The following is a 15,547-nucleotide window of genomic DNA, read 5'->3' as shown; positions in this document are numbered from 1 at the left end:
AAACATCAGCCATGAGTAGTTTCGAACACAGTACACGTGAACTCTGCCTCCTGGCTCTTGTGACTGGCCTGCAATTGTTTGTATCTTCACCAGGTACAGGTTGGAAATAATATTTGACTTGAGATGAACTGGGAGAGTTTAGAGCTCGGATAGGAGAATGTGAGTGGGAAAGAGAGGAAATACTCTGTGTGTTTTTGTGTGTGTTTGTTTGTGTGTTTATTTGTGTGTTTGTTTGTGTGTTTATTTGTGTGTTTGTTTGTGTCTTTGTTTGTTTGTAAAAGTGTATTGGCGTCTGTGTGAAAGTGTCTTGTTATAAGTATAGTGTGCAAGCTCGTGTAAATAGATTTGTGGTTAGATATCTGAAGATATGTACGTGTGTGCGTGTGTAGGCATTCAGGAAGTGTCCTAAAAATTCATTTTTAATTTTATAAATGAATAAAGATGCACAATTTTAAAGTAAAATAAATAGATGCATATGTAATAATAATTCTAATGTTATAAATTATATAAACGTATAAAACTATTACCACGAGTGTTTATTTGTGTTAGGTGAGTGTCTGTCGCTGGAAATAAAAGGTCAAAGTGCATTTACAGTTTTGGAAGGAGCGAACTCAAAAATTGACTTCTTCATCTACAACATGTCTCGCGAAGAAGCAATAACTTTGTATGTATCAAAAGGTGGATTACATAATAAGATGGACAGTTCATGCAAACTCGTCCTGAATCAAACTACTTGCATCAAGTTTAGTGGACCATGTCAGTGCTCAACAAGACCCAGTGAGGGTCGACTGCAATTTGTCTTTAAGAGAAAGTTTCAGGAGCAAGATTCAGGCGAGTGGAGGTTCTATGTTTGGAATACCAACATAATACAAACTGTCAACATTTCTGTGAAACAAACTGTCAACAATACTGGGAAAGGTTAGTTATTAGCACAAGAACCCTCTAAACATAAGGCCAATCCCGTACAAATCCAGCTTTATGTTAGAAATAAGAATGATACACGTTGATAGAAATATTTATTGAGCTTAAAGTACACGTGTGAGCCTACCTACTGATTTGACACAAAAATGTAGCTATCCCCATTAACTTAGATATAGATACTCGTGTAAGTACAAGTGGACCAGGGTACATTAAAAATGAGATATAATTGTTTAAATTGATATGAATATAAATTTTGAAGAGGGTTTTTTTATACAATTATTCCCATGTTGAATTGCTTATAAATATTTCGATATAGGTATACTGAAGTGTTATCTTTTATTCAAGATTAATTAATGACTCTTTACAGTGGATTTTTGCTTGGTTGGACAAATTGGGTGCAATTGAGTGCAAGGAAAAAAAAATTAGTATGAGTGCGTTTTGTTTGTCTTACTTTCAGCAGTTGAAGTTACTCATCATATTCCCGTACGAAACGATGCTCCAGAGACGACGATGCCAACTTTATTTAAAGGTGTGTGGAGTAATTAGTTATACCCGCTGGTGTTTAATATCCAGAGATATATTTTGTGGATTGGGTATAATTTTGCATTCACTTTCAGTCACAATTTTTTTCTAGTAATCCATAACGCACAGTGATCTTATTGCAATAAATATTAGAGTTTGGTATTTATTTATAAACAGGTCTAATAATAATGTTAATAAATAATTTATTGTTTCGATTAATCATCATTTTATCCTCCACCTCTTTTGAGACCTCACCCTTGTATAGCCTGTGAGACATTTACTTTTAAAACGTCTCTTTGTGTGAGAGATGATAACTTTTGAATTGTATTTTGTGTTTACATTTCACGGGACCACGAATGCAGCTGGTACCACCTGGAAGTGCTTTGACTAAATTTTGATATGATATGTTTTTTTATTTGTGTAAAGCGCACTGTTTACATTATAGTCGAGAAATGCGCTATATAAATATTTGCTGACTACAGAGAATCAGTCTACTGAATGATGGCGCCACCAAGATGGAATTCGTGTCATCGTTGTGTTTACTCTAGTTATCATCATCCTGGGGATATATTCATGGACGTCGGACAAGTAATGACCATTGGTTAAGGCACCAACCGTTAAGGGCTATCGGCATGCTCATGGGAAGAAAGTAGACTGGGTCACTAAACCCAGGGTGTATTCTAGTCACTTCGAGGGTGCCTCCGTCACTGCGCGTGCGTTTACGGGTCGAGCATTTCAAAAGCAATATGGAATCAAACCAGGTTAAACAATACGAAAGGCAAGTTTTTCTGAAAACGAGGTGACGATGTTGCTCGAGAACATTTTATAAAATAGAAAAATAATTACATCCAGCCTACGTTTAGATTTGTCCTATAGGGACAAAGCATCATTTGGAAGCTGATTGCATGCAAAGTGTCATCTCTAGGAGCCGCAACACTAGCGACGAAATACGGGGGAAATTTTAAAATGTGAAAAGGGAACATCGAGCCCGAGAGTCAGCGAGGAACAAAACGGGCAATAGAGGGGTTGTCACACAACATCCTCGATACAACTGTTGGGAAAGACATGGAACTGGACAATGGAGATGAAAGGTGAGTAAACTTGAAGTGTAGACGTAAAGTAGCAAACAATACACAATATAGATTGAAGTTCCTTGTAGCTCCTTTCCATTTCTGTAAGAGAAAGTTTTTTTTTCCAGAGCTTTAAAGAAAGTACAATAGAGTTTGCATTATGAATAATCGTTAGCAGTGATTGAAAGAAAAGAGAGAAAGGCAGTAACTCGTTGTGAAGCTAACTGTGGATAAGACTAATCTTCCTCATTTTCTTTTTCACGAAGGTTTGACAGAAAAAATTAAAACCTGCCAAGATAGAGAGGTTGTTTTAGCAACTGGAGGTCATGTAGCACAGGATGTTTTATAAACTTCTACCAGTTTAAAGTGAGAAGGTGAAGAGTTGAAGGATGGTAAGAAGAACGAGAAGACGGACTGATGTCTCATGTGTTGTCCACACAGCTTTCAACTTCCTCTAGAAAAACTGAAATGAAACTCTCAACACTGTTACAACATCATAATGATATTCAGCAACAAACGTCACCATGAACCACAGTTCACATTTTGCTGCACCATGTAGGGTTGACTCAGTCCTAGGCGACCTTTGCCCTTTGTACTGTTATATACTAATGTACTAATATCAAAGGACTGTTATATACTAATAGCAAAGACAATATTTCAAAATAACAGATAAGAGACTCTGCAAAATAACATGTCATTATGAAAACTCCTTTCTTGAAGTCAGCAGTCACACTCTTGCAGTACAATTCTTGTGAACAGAACAGGAAACAATTTACAAAAACACAATCACAATCAAACACAATGCATCCCGTTGTCCAGACAGCACACAATGATGTTTGAATGTTCATGTAAAGGTTCAATGAGGGCGTATAGGACATCAAAGGCGTATAATAGTTTCCTAATCAGCTTCAAAAAGTTCCTTCATTTCCGCTTCTTCTTTTCTGAAATGTGTTACGACAGTGAAGTTGATTGCATTTTTCACTTTCTTAGAACATTTTTTAGTTCATAATAAACCCGTAATTGGTAATCCCACTCGCGTGGCTAAACGGAAGCAATTATTCTTTTGTCTTCGCTTCAGCTTTGTAAAAAAAGAGAGAAAAGGGATGAATAGAAATAGGAACAAAAGGAAAAACACGTCGCAGGACTTTCATTGTGAGCCATTAGTCGTTGTTAAACATTCCTATTACTTTTACAGGCTTGATGAGCAGTCATTGAATCCATCTGTGTGAGTTTAGTACTGAGTTTGGTAGCTACAAAAGGTTGATGTAACCAAATGTCTTGATATGTTTTTGTCTAACACAGAATGTCTGACACAGAAAATCCTGTCATCAGCAGCATCCTATCGACTCCTGCATTGGTCCATAGATTGTCATCCTCTGATTTTTCATTTCTAGCTCCTACTTATCTCTCTCTATATATCTCTCATACTCTGGCAAGATTCAAACGCATGTCTTTGGGTGTAGACACTTTACCATAGGCAGACTGGTGAATAGTGAAATAATAGTGAAAAATAGTTTCCCATTTTGAGTCTTTCTAAAACCAGTTGTAAGCTGATTATTTTTTTCATATTGTTTTAAAAGTAGGTCTTAATTCTCTGACAGAAAAATTCACTTGAAGTGGAAAAATCTCTTGGTTCTTAACAGAATGTGTGCCTTCAGTTTGGAATGTTTAATTTTCATTTTATTATCAAGTATATTTAAACATCTGTAACCGAGTGAGGGAAATAAATACTGGTGATTTATATGGCATCGTCACCAATGGTAGGCAATATCAAAACTCTTTACATATGAACAAACGCAAAATAAGCAAATATCATTATCACATATTTGTGTAATTTTTTACTTCATGATTACATGTTACTACTGTTGTTAAACTGTTCCAAACCAGGAAATATGTCCCCGGAGAAAATATGGTTCATGTAGTAAAAACAAAAGTACGCGAGGATCCTTGGAGGAATTATGTCCTGTTAGCAATTTTGAAAATTAAGGACATAAAAAAGAGATACCAACAGGAACAGACTGTACAGAACACGAGGAGCACCAATGGTCTTTTGTAGCCTGTATCTTGATGTACTGAGAGCATTAGGTTAACCCGAGTGAAGCTTACCATCTAATTGTTTTTGGACAACGACCCAGAAAAGATTTGTTCAAAGCAAAAAAGTCAGCCATGAATAGCCTTGGGCACAGTGCACGTGAACTCTGCCTCCTGGCTCTTGTGACTGGCCTGCAACTGTTTCTATCTTCACCAGGTACAGGTTGGAAATAATATTTTACTTGAGGTGAATTTGGAGAGTTTGGAATTAGGATAGGAATAAGTTAGTGGGAAAGAGAGGAAATAATGAGTATGTGTAAAAGTTTTTGATGTATCTTTGTGTGTCTGTGTGAAAGTATACATACATATATATCGTATGTGTGTGTGTGTGCGCGCGTGAGTGGGTGTGTGGATATGTGTGTGAAGGTATGCACGTTTGTGCGTGTGTGCATTCGAGATGTTTCCTAAAAGACCGTTTTTATTTGTAAAATTATTAAAAGAAGTAAAATTTTAATGAAAAATAAATATGTCTAAATGTAATAATAATTCTAATATAATCAGTTCTAGAAACGCAGAAAAACTATTACTATAAGTGTTTATTCATGCTAGGTGAGTGTCTGTCGCTGGAAATAAAAGGTCAAAGTGCATTTACAGTTTTGGAAGGAGCGAACTCAGAAATAGACTTCTTCATCTACAACATGTCTCGAGAAGAAGCAATAACTTTGTTTGTATCAAAAGATGGATTACATTATAAAATGGACAGTTCATGCAAATTCATCCTGAATCCAACTACCTGCAGCAAGTTTAGTGGACCATGTCAGTGCTCAACAAGACCCAGTGAGGGTCGACTGCAATTTGTCTTTAAGAGAAAGTTTCAGGCACAAGATGCAGGCGAGTGGAAGTTCGATGTTTGGAATACGAACATAGAACAAACTGTCAACATTTCTGTGAAAGGTTAGTTCAGAAACCTTTAGAAATAAAATCAATCTTGTACAGATACGAACTATATTTAAGAAATAGTAATTATACATATAACTGACAGAAATATTTATTGAGCTCAAAATTGATTTATGGTCCTACTTACTGATTTAAATACAAAAATGTAGCTATCATCATTAACTTAGATATAGATATTCGTGTAATACAAGTAGACCTGGGTACATTAAAATCAATTAAAGATAATTGTTTTTATCGATACAAAAACATATCTTTCTTGAATTTTTTAGTAACATTTTGGTATAGATATAGAGATTGATTATTTTGAAAGATTTTGTTAGAGATATACAGATGGATTTAGACATAGCTATATCGATATACATTGCTATTGAGAAGTTTATATATAAAGTTAGTTAATAAGATAAGTGTTGAGTGAAACATATGTACATGTAATTGAAACAACAATTTTGATAGAGATGCTTATGCAGACAAAGCTATGTAACTATTTATTCCGATTTGGCTTAAATGGTAGATGGGAAATGTAAAGTGTGTGATGCGAACATGTACGCAAACTGGGCTGTAAAATGATGATGATGATGATGATGATTATGATGATAAATTAACAGCACGGCTACCTGAGTGTTTCTATCTCTCTCATACTTGTAAAAGTGTCCATAAATTGTCCAAACCATTTGTCATAACAATATTCTTAAAGAAAAAAGAAACGCAATTTATAATGCATTTTACCCTCAGATTATAAAAAATGTCCTTTATTATTTCATAACACTTTTTGATGGATTTTTGCTGAGGCTCAGTTAGATGTATAAGGAAGAAACGTGTAGGGTGTGGTACACTTGGTCAACAACTGTCAAAGTTTTAGTTTTACTTTCAGCAGTTGAAGTTACAACCAATACTCCATTACCAAGCCATGCTCCAATGACCGCGAAGCCAACTTCACCAAAAGGTGTGGGGGGTAATTATTATTTCTCTTGTGTTTATATATATGTAAAGATAAGAGAAAATTATATTTTTCGAACTGTGTAAGGGCTTTGACTTTATATTTTGATGTTATTTGTTTTTATTTATTTATTTAAAGCACATTAAGTCTGCTCTAGAGTGAAGACAAGCACTGTATAAATCTTCTTCTCATAATTATTCTTACATCAGTGTACTGAACATAATCTATCAAATTATTTAAGGTTATGAACTGTTTATTCTGAGAGCTGAAGACCATAATAGCTTTGGTGTGATTAGCTCAACCTTTATGGCGGTTTCTTTGACCTGCAGAGAAAACAACAAAAGCGAGGGCTGTGACCGTTGCTCTTCAAACGGCGAAGAGCACTCAGACCTCCACCATAACCTCTACTTTCATTCCCAGCCATCACTTCATAAATAATAATAGTGAAGACGTCGGTGTTGCACACGAACCTCAGAGAACTGGATTAGAGAGCTACATTGTTGTCATTATCGTCCTGCTGATCGTCGTCGCAGGTGTAGTGCTGGCTTTGGGTTTCGTCGTTTGGCGACATCTGGGCTACATTCATAGGCTGCGACACTACCTTGGTGAGAACTGTCGCGTGTCAGCGATCGTGCTGTCATCCTTGCATGCCTCCCATACTGAGCTCGCCCATCGTTAGGTGTTTTCTTCACGCTTTTGTCCCCTCTTTGTCTTACGTCTTGCGCGAGCGCGCACAGCTTCCTTGATTTTACTTTTTCCTTCTTTGACGTCATGGGTAGTCGTCATCAAGTAACAGACGGTGCTGGACCGTGGCCATGACAGTCACAGTTTTTCATTTTGTATCGACCGATCTGCCACAAGCCGTTTTGGGTGAGTAGAGACCCATTCTGTTGGGTTCCACACCATTCTAGTCTGTAAGGGCCTTTGGGTGGCGGTGGAAGTGCAAGTGAGAGAATCTTTTTATGTTCAAACACATATTCAGATGTTTGCATGCAGAAGTGTCATGAGATTGAAGTCACTTGTAGCTCCTTTTCATTTCTGTAAGAGAGAGTGTTTAATAAGAAATTTAAAGAGAAAAAATATAACTTGCATTATGAGCAATCGTTAGCAGTGATGGGAAGAAAAGAGAGAAAGGCAGTAACTCGTGATATTACGTGTGCATAAGACTAATCTTCCTCATTTTCCTTTTCCCGAAGGCTTGACAGAAAACAATAAAAAACTGCCATGTTGGAGCGATTGTTTTAGTAACTGGATGTCCTGTAACACAGGATGTTTTATAAACACCTACACATTTGAGGTGAGAAGATGAAGAGTTGAAGGGTTGAAGGATGGTAAGAAGAACGAGAAGATGGACTGACGTCACACGTATTGTCCACACAGCTTTCAACTTCCTCTAGAAAACTGAAAAGAAACTCTCAACACTGTCATAACATCGTGATGATATACAACAACAAACTTGTCATCATGAACCACAGTTCACGTTTTGTTGCACCTTGCAGGGCTGGGTCCGTCCTAGGCGACCTTTATCTTTGTACTGTTATATACTAACGTACTAATATCAAAGGACTGTATGTACTAATATTAAGAGACAATATTTCAAAATGACAGATAAGAGACTCTGCAAAATAACATGTCATTATGAAAACTCCTTTCTTGACGGTCAGCAGTCACACTCTTGCAGTACAATTCTTGTGAACAGAACAGGAAACAATTTACAAATACACAATCACAATCAAACACAATGCATCCCGTTGTCCAGACCACACACAATGATGTTTGCATGTCCATGTAAAGGTTCAATGAGGGTGTATAGGACATCAAAGGCGTATAATAGTTTCCTAATCAGCTTCAAAAAGTTCTTTCATTTCCCCTTCTTCTTTTCTGAAATGTGTTACGACAGTGAAGTTGATCGCATTTTTAACTTTCTTAGAACATTTTTAGTTCATAATAAACCCGTAATTGGTAATCCCACTCGCGTGACAAAAAGGAAGCAATTACTCTTTTGTCTTCGCTTCAGCTTTGTAAAAAAAAGAGAGAAAAGGGATGAATAGAAATATGAAGAAAAACAAAAACAAGTCGCAGGACTTTCATTGTCAGCCATTAGTCGTTGTTAAACATTCCTATTATTTTTACAGGCTTGGTGAGCAGTCATTGAATCCATCTGTCTGTGTGAGTTTAGTACAGAAAATCCTGTCATCAGCAGCATCCTATCGACTCCTTCTTCGGTCCATAGATTGTCCTACTTTGACTTTTCATTTCTAGCTCCTACTTATCTCTCTCTTTATATATATCTTATACTCGTGGCTAGATTCAAAAGCATGTCTTTGAATAGAGACACTTACCCAGACTGGAGGTAATAGTGAAAAAAATAGTTTCCCATTTTGAGTCTTTCTAAAACCAGTTGTAAGCTGATTATTTTTTTCATATTGTTTTAAAAGTAATGCTTAATTCTCTGACAAAATTCACTTGAAATGGAAAATTCTCTTGGTTCCTCACAAAATGTGTGCCTTCAGTTTGAATGTTTAACTTACATTTTATTATCAAGTATATTTAAACATCTTTAACCGAGTGCGGGAAATAAATAATGGTCATTTATATGGCATCGTCACCAATGGTAAGGCAGGATCAAAACTCTTTACACATGAACAAACGCAAAATAAGCAAATATCCCTATAACATATTTGTGTAATTTTTTACTTCATGCTTACATGTTACTACTGTTGTTAAACTGTTCCAAACCAGGAAATATGTCTCCGGAGAAAATATGGTCCATGTAGTAAAAACAAAAGTACGCGAGGATCCATGAAGGAATTATGTCCTGTTAGCAATTTCTTCAAAGGCGTCGTGAGATGGAAGTTTCTTGTAGCTCCTTTCCATTTCTATAAGAGAAATATTTTATTCAGACCTTTAAAGAGAAAATAAAATACAGTTTGCATGGTGAACAATCCTTAGTAGTGATGGAGAGAAAAGAGAGAAAGGCAGTAACTCGTTGTGATATTATTTGTGAATAAGACTAATCTTCCTTATTTTCTTTTTGACGAAGGTTTGACAGAAAACAATAAAATTTGGGCAGAAAAAAAACTAGAGCGGCACATCTCATGAAAAGTGTCACTTAAAGAGTGACATTGTAAGTGCTTTAAGTAAGTTCTAGATCATAGCAACTCCCGTCTAGAGAAAGTAAATTTATTTATGTCCTTCATTGTAGTGCTTTTTCCTGAAAGAAAATAATATCCTTAAGTATAGATGGTGAGTAGCTACGCCCTTGTTTTCAAGATTTAAGGGAAGTTTGTCATGTATAGCCATTATGTTTATTATTATAGACTTTCAGTTTCTTACCTTTGTTGTTTAATCAGTTTGAGAAATTAACAATGACTGCAGGAGGTTACAATGTGCTGCAAGATGAGCGGCTCATTACCTAGTCTAATGGAATTAAATTGAGAAGACTACATAGCAGAACTAAATAAGCGAAATTGTTTACATGTTTACACACAATAAGAATGTTGTATGTATCATAACAAAGCTCTATCTCTAGAAATGAAAGGATTTCCTTAAATAAGCCCCTTTCACTTGAATTTGCGCCATCCCTCTCCAGTAAAATATATAAATATATTCTTAGATATTGTCTTTATGGTTAAGTCTGTAAAATAAACCACCATATGGGAAACTTTCAAGTTACCTTGATGTGTAAGTTTTAAATAGAACAAAATTTAAAAACATTTGTATGAGGGAAATAAATACTGGTCATTTATAGGGTGACTCTTAGTATCGTCACCAATGGTAGGCAGGATCAAAACTCTTTACATATGAACACACACAGAATAAGCAAACATTAGTATCACAAGTTTGTGTAATTTTTTACTTCGTTATTACATGTTTCCACTGTTGTTACACTGTTCCAAACCAGGAAATATTTTCCATCTAGTAAAAAGGTAAGCTAGGATCAAGGTGGAATTATGTCCCGTTAGCAATTTCGAAAATTAAGGACATAAATAAGAGATGTACCAACAGGAACAGATTTTTCAGAACAGGAGGAGCTTCACTGGGCTTGCGTAGCCTGTATCTTGATGAGCACATTGCATTAGCACGAGTTCAACTTTCCATCTAATTCGTTTTTGGACAGCATCCCAGAAAAATTTTTTCTAAGCAAAAACATCGGCCATGAATAGCTTCGGGCACAGTGCACGTGAACTCTGCCTCCTGGCTCTTGTGACTGGCCTGCAACTGTTTCTATCTTCACCAGGTACAGGTTGGAAATAATATTTGACTTGAGATGAATTTGGAGAGTTTGGAGCTTGAATAGGAGAAGTGAGTGGGAAAAGAGGAAATGCTGAGTATGTGTAAAAGTTTTTTTAATGTAGTATCTTTGTGTATCTGTGTGAAAGTATACATACATATATATCGTGTGTGTGTGTGTGCGCGCGCGCGTGAGTGGGTGTGTGGATATGTGTGTGAAGGTATGCACGTTTGTGCGTGTGTGCATTCGAGATGTTTCCTAAAAGACCGTTTTTGTTTGTAAAATTATTAAAAGAAGTAAAATTTTAATGAAAAATAAATATGTCTAAATGTAATAATAATTCTAATATAATGAGTTCTAGAAAAGCAGAAAAACTATTACCATAAGCGTTTATTCGTGTTAGGTGAGTGTCTGTCGCTGGAAATAAAAGTTCAAAGGGCATTTACATTTATGGAAGGAGCGAACTCAGAAATTGACTTCTTCATCTACAACATGTCTCGTGAAGAAGCAATAACTTTGTATGTATCAAAAGGTGGATTACATTATAAGACAGACAGTTCATGCAAATTCATCCTGAATCAAACTACCTGCAGCAAGTTTAGTGGATCATGCCAGTGCTCAACAAGACCCAGTGAGGGTGGACTGCAATTTGTCTTTAAGAGAAAGTTTCAGGCACAAGATGCAGGCGAGTGGAAGTTCGATGTTTGGAATACCAACATAACACGAACTGTCAACATTTCTGTGAAAGGTTAGTTCAGAAACCTTTAGAAATAAAATCAATCTTGTATAGATACGAACTATATTTTAGTAATAGGAATTATATATATATATTGACAGAAATATTTATTGACCTCAAAATTGATTTGTGGTCCTACTTACTGATTTAAATACAAAAATGTAGCTATCATCATTAACTTAGATATAGATACTTCGTGTAATACAAGTAGACCTGGGTACATAAAAATCAATTAAAGATAATTGTTTATATCGATTCAAAAAACATATATCTTTCTTGATTTTTTATTAACATTTTGGTATATATGTAGAGATTGATTATTTTGAAACATTTTGTTAGAGATATACAGATGGATTTAGACATAGCTATGTAGATATAGATTGCTATTGAGATTCATATATAAAGTTAGTTAAGAAGATAAGTGTTGAGTGAAAACATATATACTAATACATGTAATTGAAACAACAATATTGAAAGATATGCTTATGCAGACAAACCTATATAGCTATTTATTTTGATATTTCGATTTTTTTAAATGTTAGATGTGAAATGTAAAGTGTGTGAGGACATGTATGTTAGCTGGGCTGTAAAATGATGATGATGATGATGATGATGATGATGATGATGATGATGATGATGATGATGATGATGATGATAAACTAACAGCGCAGCTACCTAAGTGCTGTTGTCTCTCTCATACTTGTCAAAGTGTCCATAAATTGTCCAAACAATAAAAAGAAAAAAGAAACACAATTTATAATGCATTTTACTCTCAGATTATATAAAATTTCCTTTTATTCAGAATTATTTCATAACTCTGTTTAGTGGCTTTTTGCTGAGGCTCAGTTAGATGTATAAGGAAGAAACGTGTAGGGTGTGGTGCACTTGGTCAACAACTGTCAAAGTTTTAGTTTTACTTTCAGCAGTTGAAGTTACAACCAATACTCCATTACCAAGCCATGCTACAAGCACCGCGAAAGCCAACTTCATCAAAAGGTGTGTGGGGTAATTAATTATTATTATTGCGTTGACATTTCTCTCGACAACAATAGGTACGTGATTTGACTATATTTTGATGTTATTTGTTTTTATTTATGTAAAGCGCATTGTCTGCTCTAGAGTGAAGACAAGCGTTGTATAAATCTTCTTCTTATAATTATTCTTATATCAGTGTATTGAACATAATCTATGAAATTATTCAAGGTTATCAACTGTTTAGTCTGAGAGCTGAAGACCATATTAAGCTTTAGCGCGAATAGCTCAACCTTCATGGCGGTTTCTTTGACCTGCAGAGAAAACAACAAAAGGGAGGGTTGCGACCACTGCTCTTCAAACGGCGAAGAGCACTCAGACCTCCACCATAACCTCTACTTTCATTCCCAGCCATCACTTCATAAACAATAATAATGAAGTCATCGCTGCTGCACACGAACCCGAGAGAACTGGATTAGAGAGCCACGTCGTCGTCATCATCGTCCTGATGATCATCGTCGCAGGTGTGGCGCTGGCTTTGGGTTTCGTCCGTTGGCGACATCCGGGCTACATTCATAGACTGCGACACTACCTTGGTGAGAACAATAAAAGAGTTAATCAGCAGTGAAGTGACTTAATTAATGAATTACTTTTGAGTAGGTGAAAGTGCATGGGTTATTTTGTCTATGGATATTCATTGGCATTATTAATAATTGACTGCATATGTGTATTATTATAAAAATCAGTATCAGCTAAATAGCTGTAAATTTCTGAAGCAAAGGTAGGATGTTTAGATATCATCCAATGACAAAAAATTCTGCAGGTTTAATCTTAAAACTCGTTATAGTTGGTCAAAAGTTTTCTCACCTGAATTAAATCTGATTCTGGCTGCGCAGTTTCTCTTCGTCATACACACATCTGTTGCACGTGGATAGACAGGTTGAGCAACCACGTGACATCTGCCGTTGAAGCCAACACCTATGATAGACCCAACAGGGCATCGGAAGGGTTACGGTACTCAGTCCTCACTAGATTTTTCCGACGGTCACGTCCAGGTAAATATTTGTTAGTGCAACATGGCAAATTATTATGTTGACATTATGCCTTAGTGAAAAAAAGAGAGGCTTAACTTTATGTATTACAACATCGATACATTAAATGTCAGAAATTTGATTGTTTAACCTTTATAGCGAATTTTCTTAAACGAAGATATTACTACAAATCAGCAAATATACAAGAGGAGGAGATATTTTAATAAATGGATGAAGATTTGACAAAGTATGTCAGGTTTGATTAAACGAGGGAACAGAATTAGAGAAGGGACAGTATGTAAGAGATATTTTCTCAAATCGTCGGTGCTTGGTTGTCCAGTATCCCGGAACAACACCTACGAATCATACATCTGCACAGACGAAGATGGCTACTTGATGACGGCCTTTAATAGCAAAGACAAGTTGAGCTCATGTGATGAAGGTACAAGAAATATTACTGGATGAAATAAGCCACATTACAGCGATCTTATCTCTCTCACATACAACCTATATATATATATCTTTTATCTTTTATTTTTGCTTTTTGTTTTTCTGTGATATTTATTTTATTTTTACTGTTTAGCTGTTTTTCGCTTTGTCCTGCATTTATCGTTTCTTTAAGAGACTGTTTTGACACATTGTCAAAATGTGGTTGTATTTAGCAAATTCCACATGATGATCATATGTAAAGTGTCCAAAAATTAATCGAAAACATGTGCTTAGTTAGAAAAAGACCATTCGTGTTTTCTGCAATCTTAACTAAAGTTCTGCCTGCATCCATTTCATCAGAGCCGCCATTAGAAGACTATCCTCGGGCCTCAAACATCTATGAAATTCCAGTACAGGGAGGCACGAACATCAAACAACTACACTGACCGCAGCTCTGATCCCAGCCACGGATGTCAGGGAGTGTCAAAGGTCATCTATCTTGATAAACAAGGGTCTTATTGAATTTTTTCTTGAATTCAATTCAATTTCAATTCAATTCAATACAACTTTATTCATCCACAAGGGCAATTAGAGGTATGATGACACGCCAGCACACTAGAATGAGTCCGAATAGCGAGGGCTGTCCTAGACGATGTCATTCATTGAAATGCTTTCTATGATTGTAAAGGTGAGATTGATAGAGCTTATTAACTACCTGATGACTGTAAATATATAAACATATTGATTGATTGTTTGCACTCAAACTTGGTCCCTGAGTTAATAATATGCATAATAATTGTTTTAGGTGACTCACCCACTGAGCTTAACAACCTGCGTGAGCATGCGCGCGTTTCCTTGCAACAGTTCTTCTGGTCATGGGACAACAATGACCTCATAAACAAAAGTTGATCTCATGTGACCTCCTTGACTCACCAAAATCTTCATCTCATGAAATTTTGAATTAAACAAGAGAACATCTTTTGATTTTGTCATATCATGAAATAGTTGACTGTGAGATTGTCCTCGAACTTGTATTACTGGACTACTGGCAGATGATTTAACTACTAAAACGAGGCTGGTGTATTCACAGCTTCCGGTTAAGTCACATTTCAGATTAACTACTAAAACAAGGCTGGAATATACACTGCTTCCTGTTTAGTCACATTCACTGTTTAGGCTCGCCGAGACTAACAGAAAAGAACTTCGCAGGAGGCTAAGCCTTGGTCTCGGTTGACAAACAGCAATCCACCTATACACACATCCGTGGATTACATAAGATTTTACTTACAGCTTGTTCTTATGTGCAAATGCGCTTTCTGTTCTCTCTCTCCCCTCTCTCTCACACACACAAAGAGAATGAGATAAACATATTGACAAAGAGATAGTAAGACAAATTCTTTATTCAGTAAAGCCTTGTAAAGATCCTTTTAAAGGATGATTATTCTAATAGAATTAAAACACCAACATCAAAGTAAAAAAAGGGTCTATATCTAAGGGGAGAGAATAAGTACTTTATGCCGACCTAGCAACTAGCCTTGTAAAGAGATTCCTCTTGAAGAAAAAGAACAGAAACGACATCTGAACCTAGGACAGTTAATCCTCACTGTCAACACAATAATAATAATAATAATAATAATAATAATAATAATAATAATAATAATAATAATAATCAACAATAATAATAATAATAATAATAATAATAATAAT

General features: G+C 35.8%; 2 protein-coding genes across 6 annotated transcripts; both read left to right on the top strand.

Annotated features, from left to right (window-relative positions):
* Positions 1–1,392, top strand: LOC112568866. 2 transcript variants are annotated; one of them, XM_025246377.1, is made up of 3 exons: positions 1–93; positions 550–918; positions 1,289–1,385. In XM_025246377.1, exons 1-3 carry the CDS (start codon positions 12–14, stop codon positions 1,324–1,326), a joined length of 489 nt encoding a protein of 162 aa, XP_025102162.1. In that variant the 5' UTR covers positions 1–11; the 3' UTR covers positions 1,327–1,385. The 2 variants fall into 2 exon arrangements, with proteins under 2 accessions (XP_025102162.1, XP_025102161.1); XM_025246376.1 differs by having other exon boundaries at positions 4–99; positions 1,289–1,392.
* A 2,904-nt stretch (positions 1,393–4,296) lies between these two features.
* Positions 4,297–14,822, top strand: LOC112569225. Of its 4 annotated transcripts, none has more exons than XM_025246955.1 (8): positions 4,297–4,767; positions 5,154–5,498; positions 6,373–6,453; positions 6,768–7,043; positions 13,277–13,435; positions 13,752–13,853; positions 14,201–14,329; positions 14,646–14,822. In XM_025246955.1, the coding sequence occupies exons 1-7, from the start codon at positions 4,680–4,682 to the stop codon at positions 14,284–14,286; spliced, it is 1,137 nt and encodes a 378-aa protein (XP_025102740.1). In that variant the 5' UTR covers positions 4,297–4,679; the 3' UTR covers positions 14,287–14,329; positions 14,646–14,822. The 4 variants fall into 4 exon arrangements, with proteins under 4 accessions (XP_025102740.1, XP_025102743.1, XP_025102741.1 ...); XM_025246958.1 differs by having other exon boundaries at positions 4,298–4,767; positions 6,373–6,444; XM_025246956.1 differs by having other exon boundaries at positions 4,309–4,761.
* The last annotated feature ends 725 nt before the right edge of the window (positions 14,823–15,547 follow it).

The sequence above is a fragment of the Pomacea canaliculata genome, linkage group LG7, assembly GCF_003073045.1.
Source record: "Pomacea canaliculata isolate SZHN2017 linkage group LG7, ASM307304v1, whole genome shotgun sequence".
NCBI classification, from domain to species: domain Eukaryota; kingdom Metazoa; phylum Mollusca; class Gastropoda; order Architaenioglossa; family Ampullariidae; genus Pomacea; species Pomacea canaliculata.
Note: the sequence above shows the minus strand (reverse complement) of the source record. Positions and strands in the feature narration are given on the sequence as shown.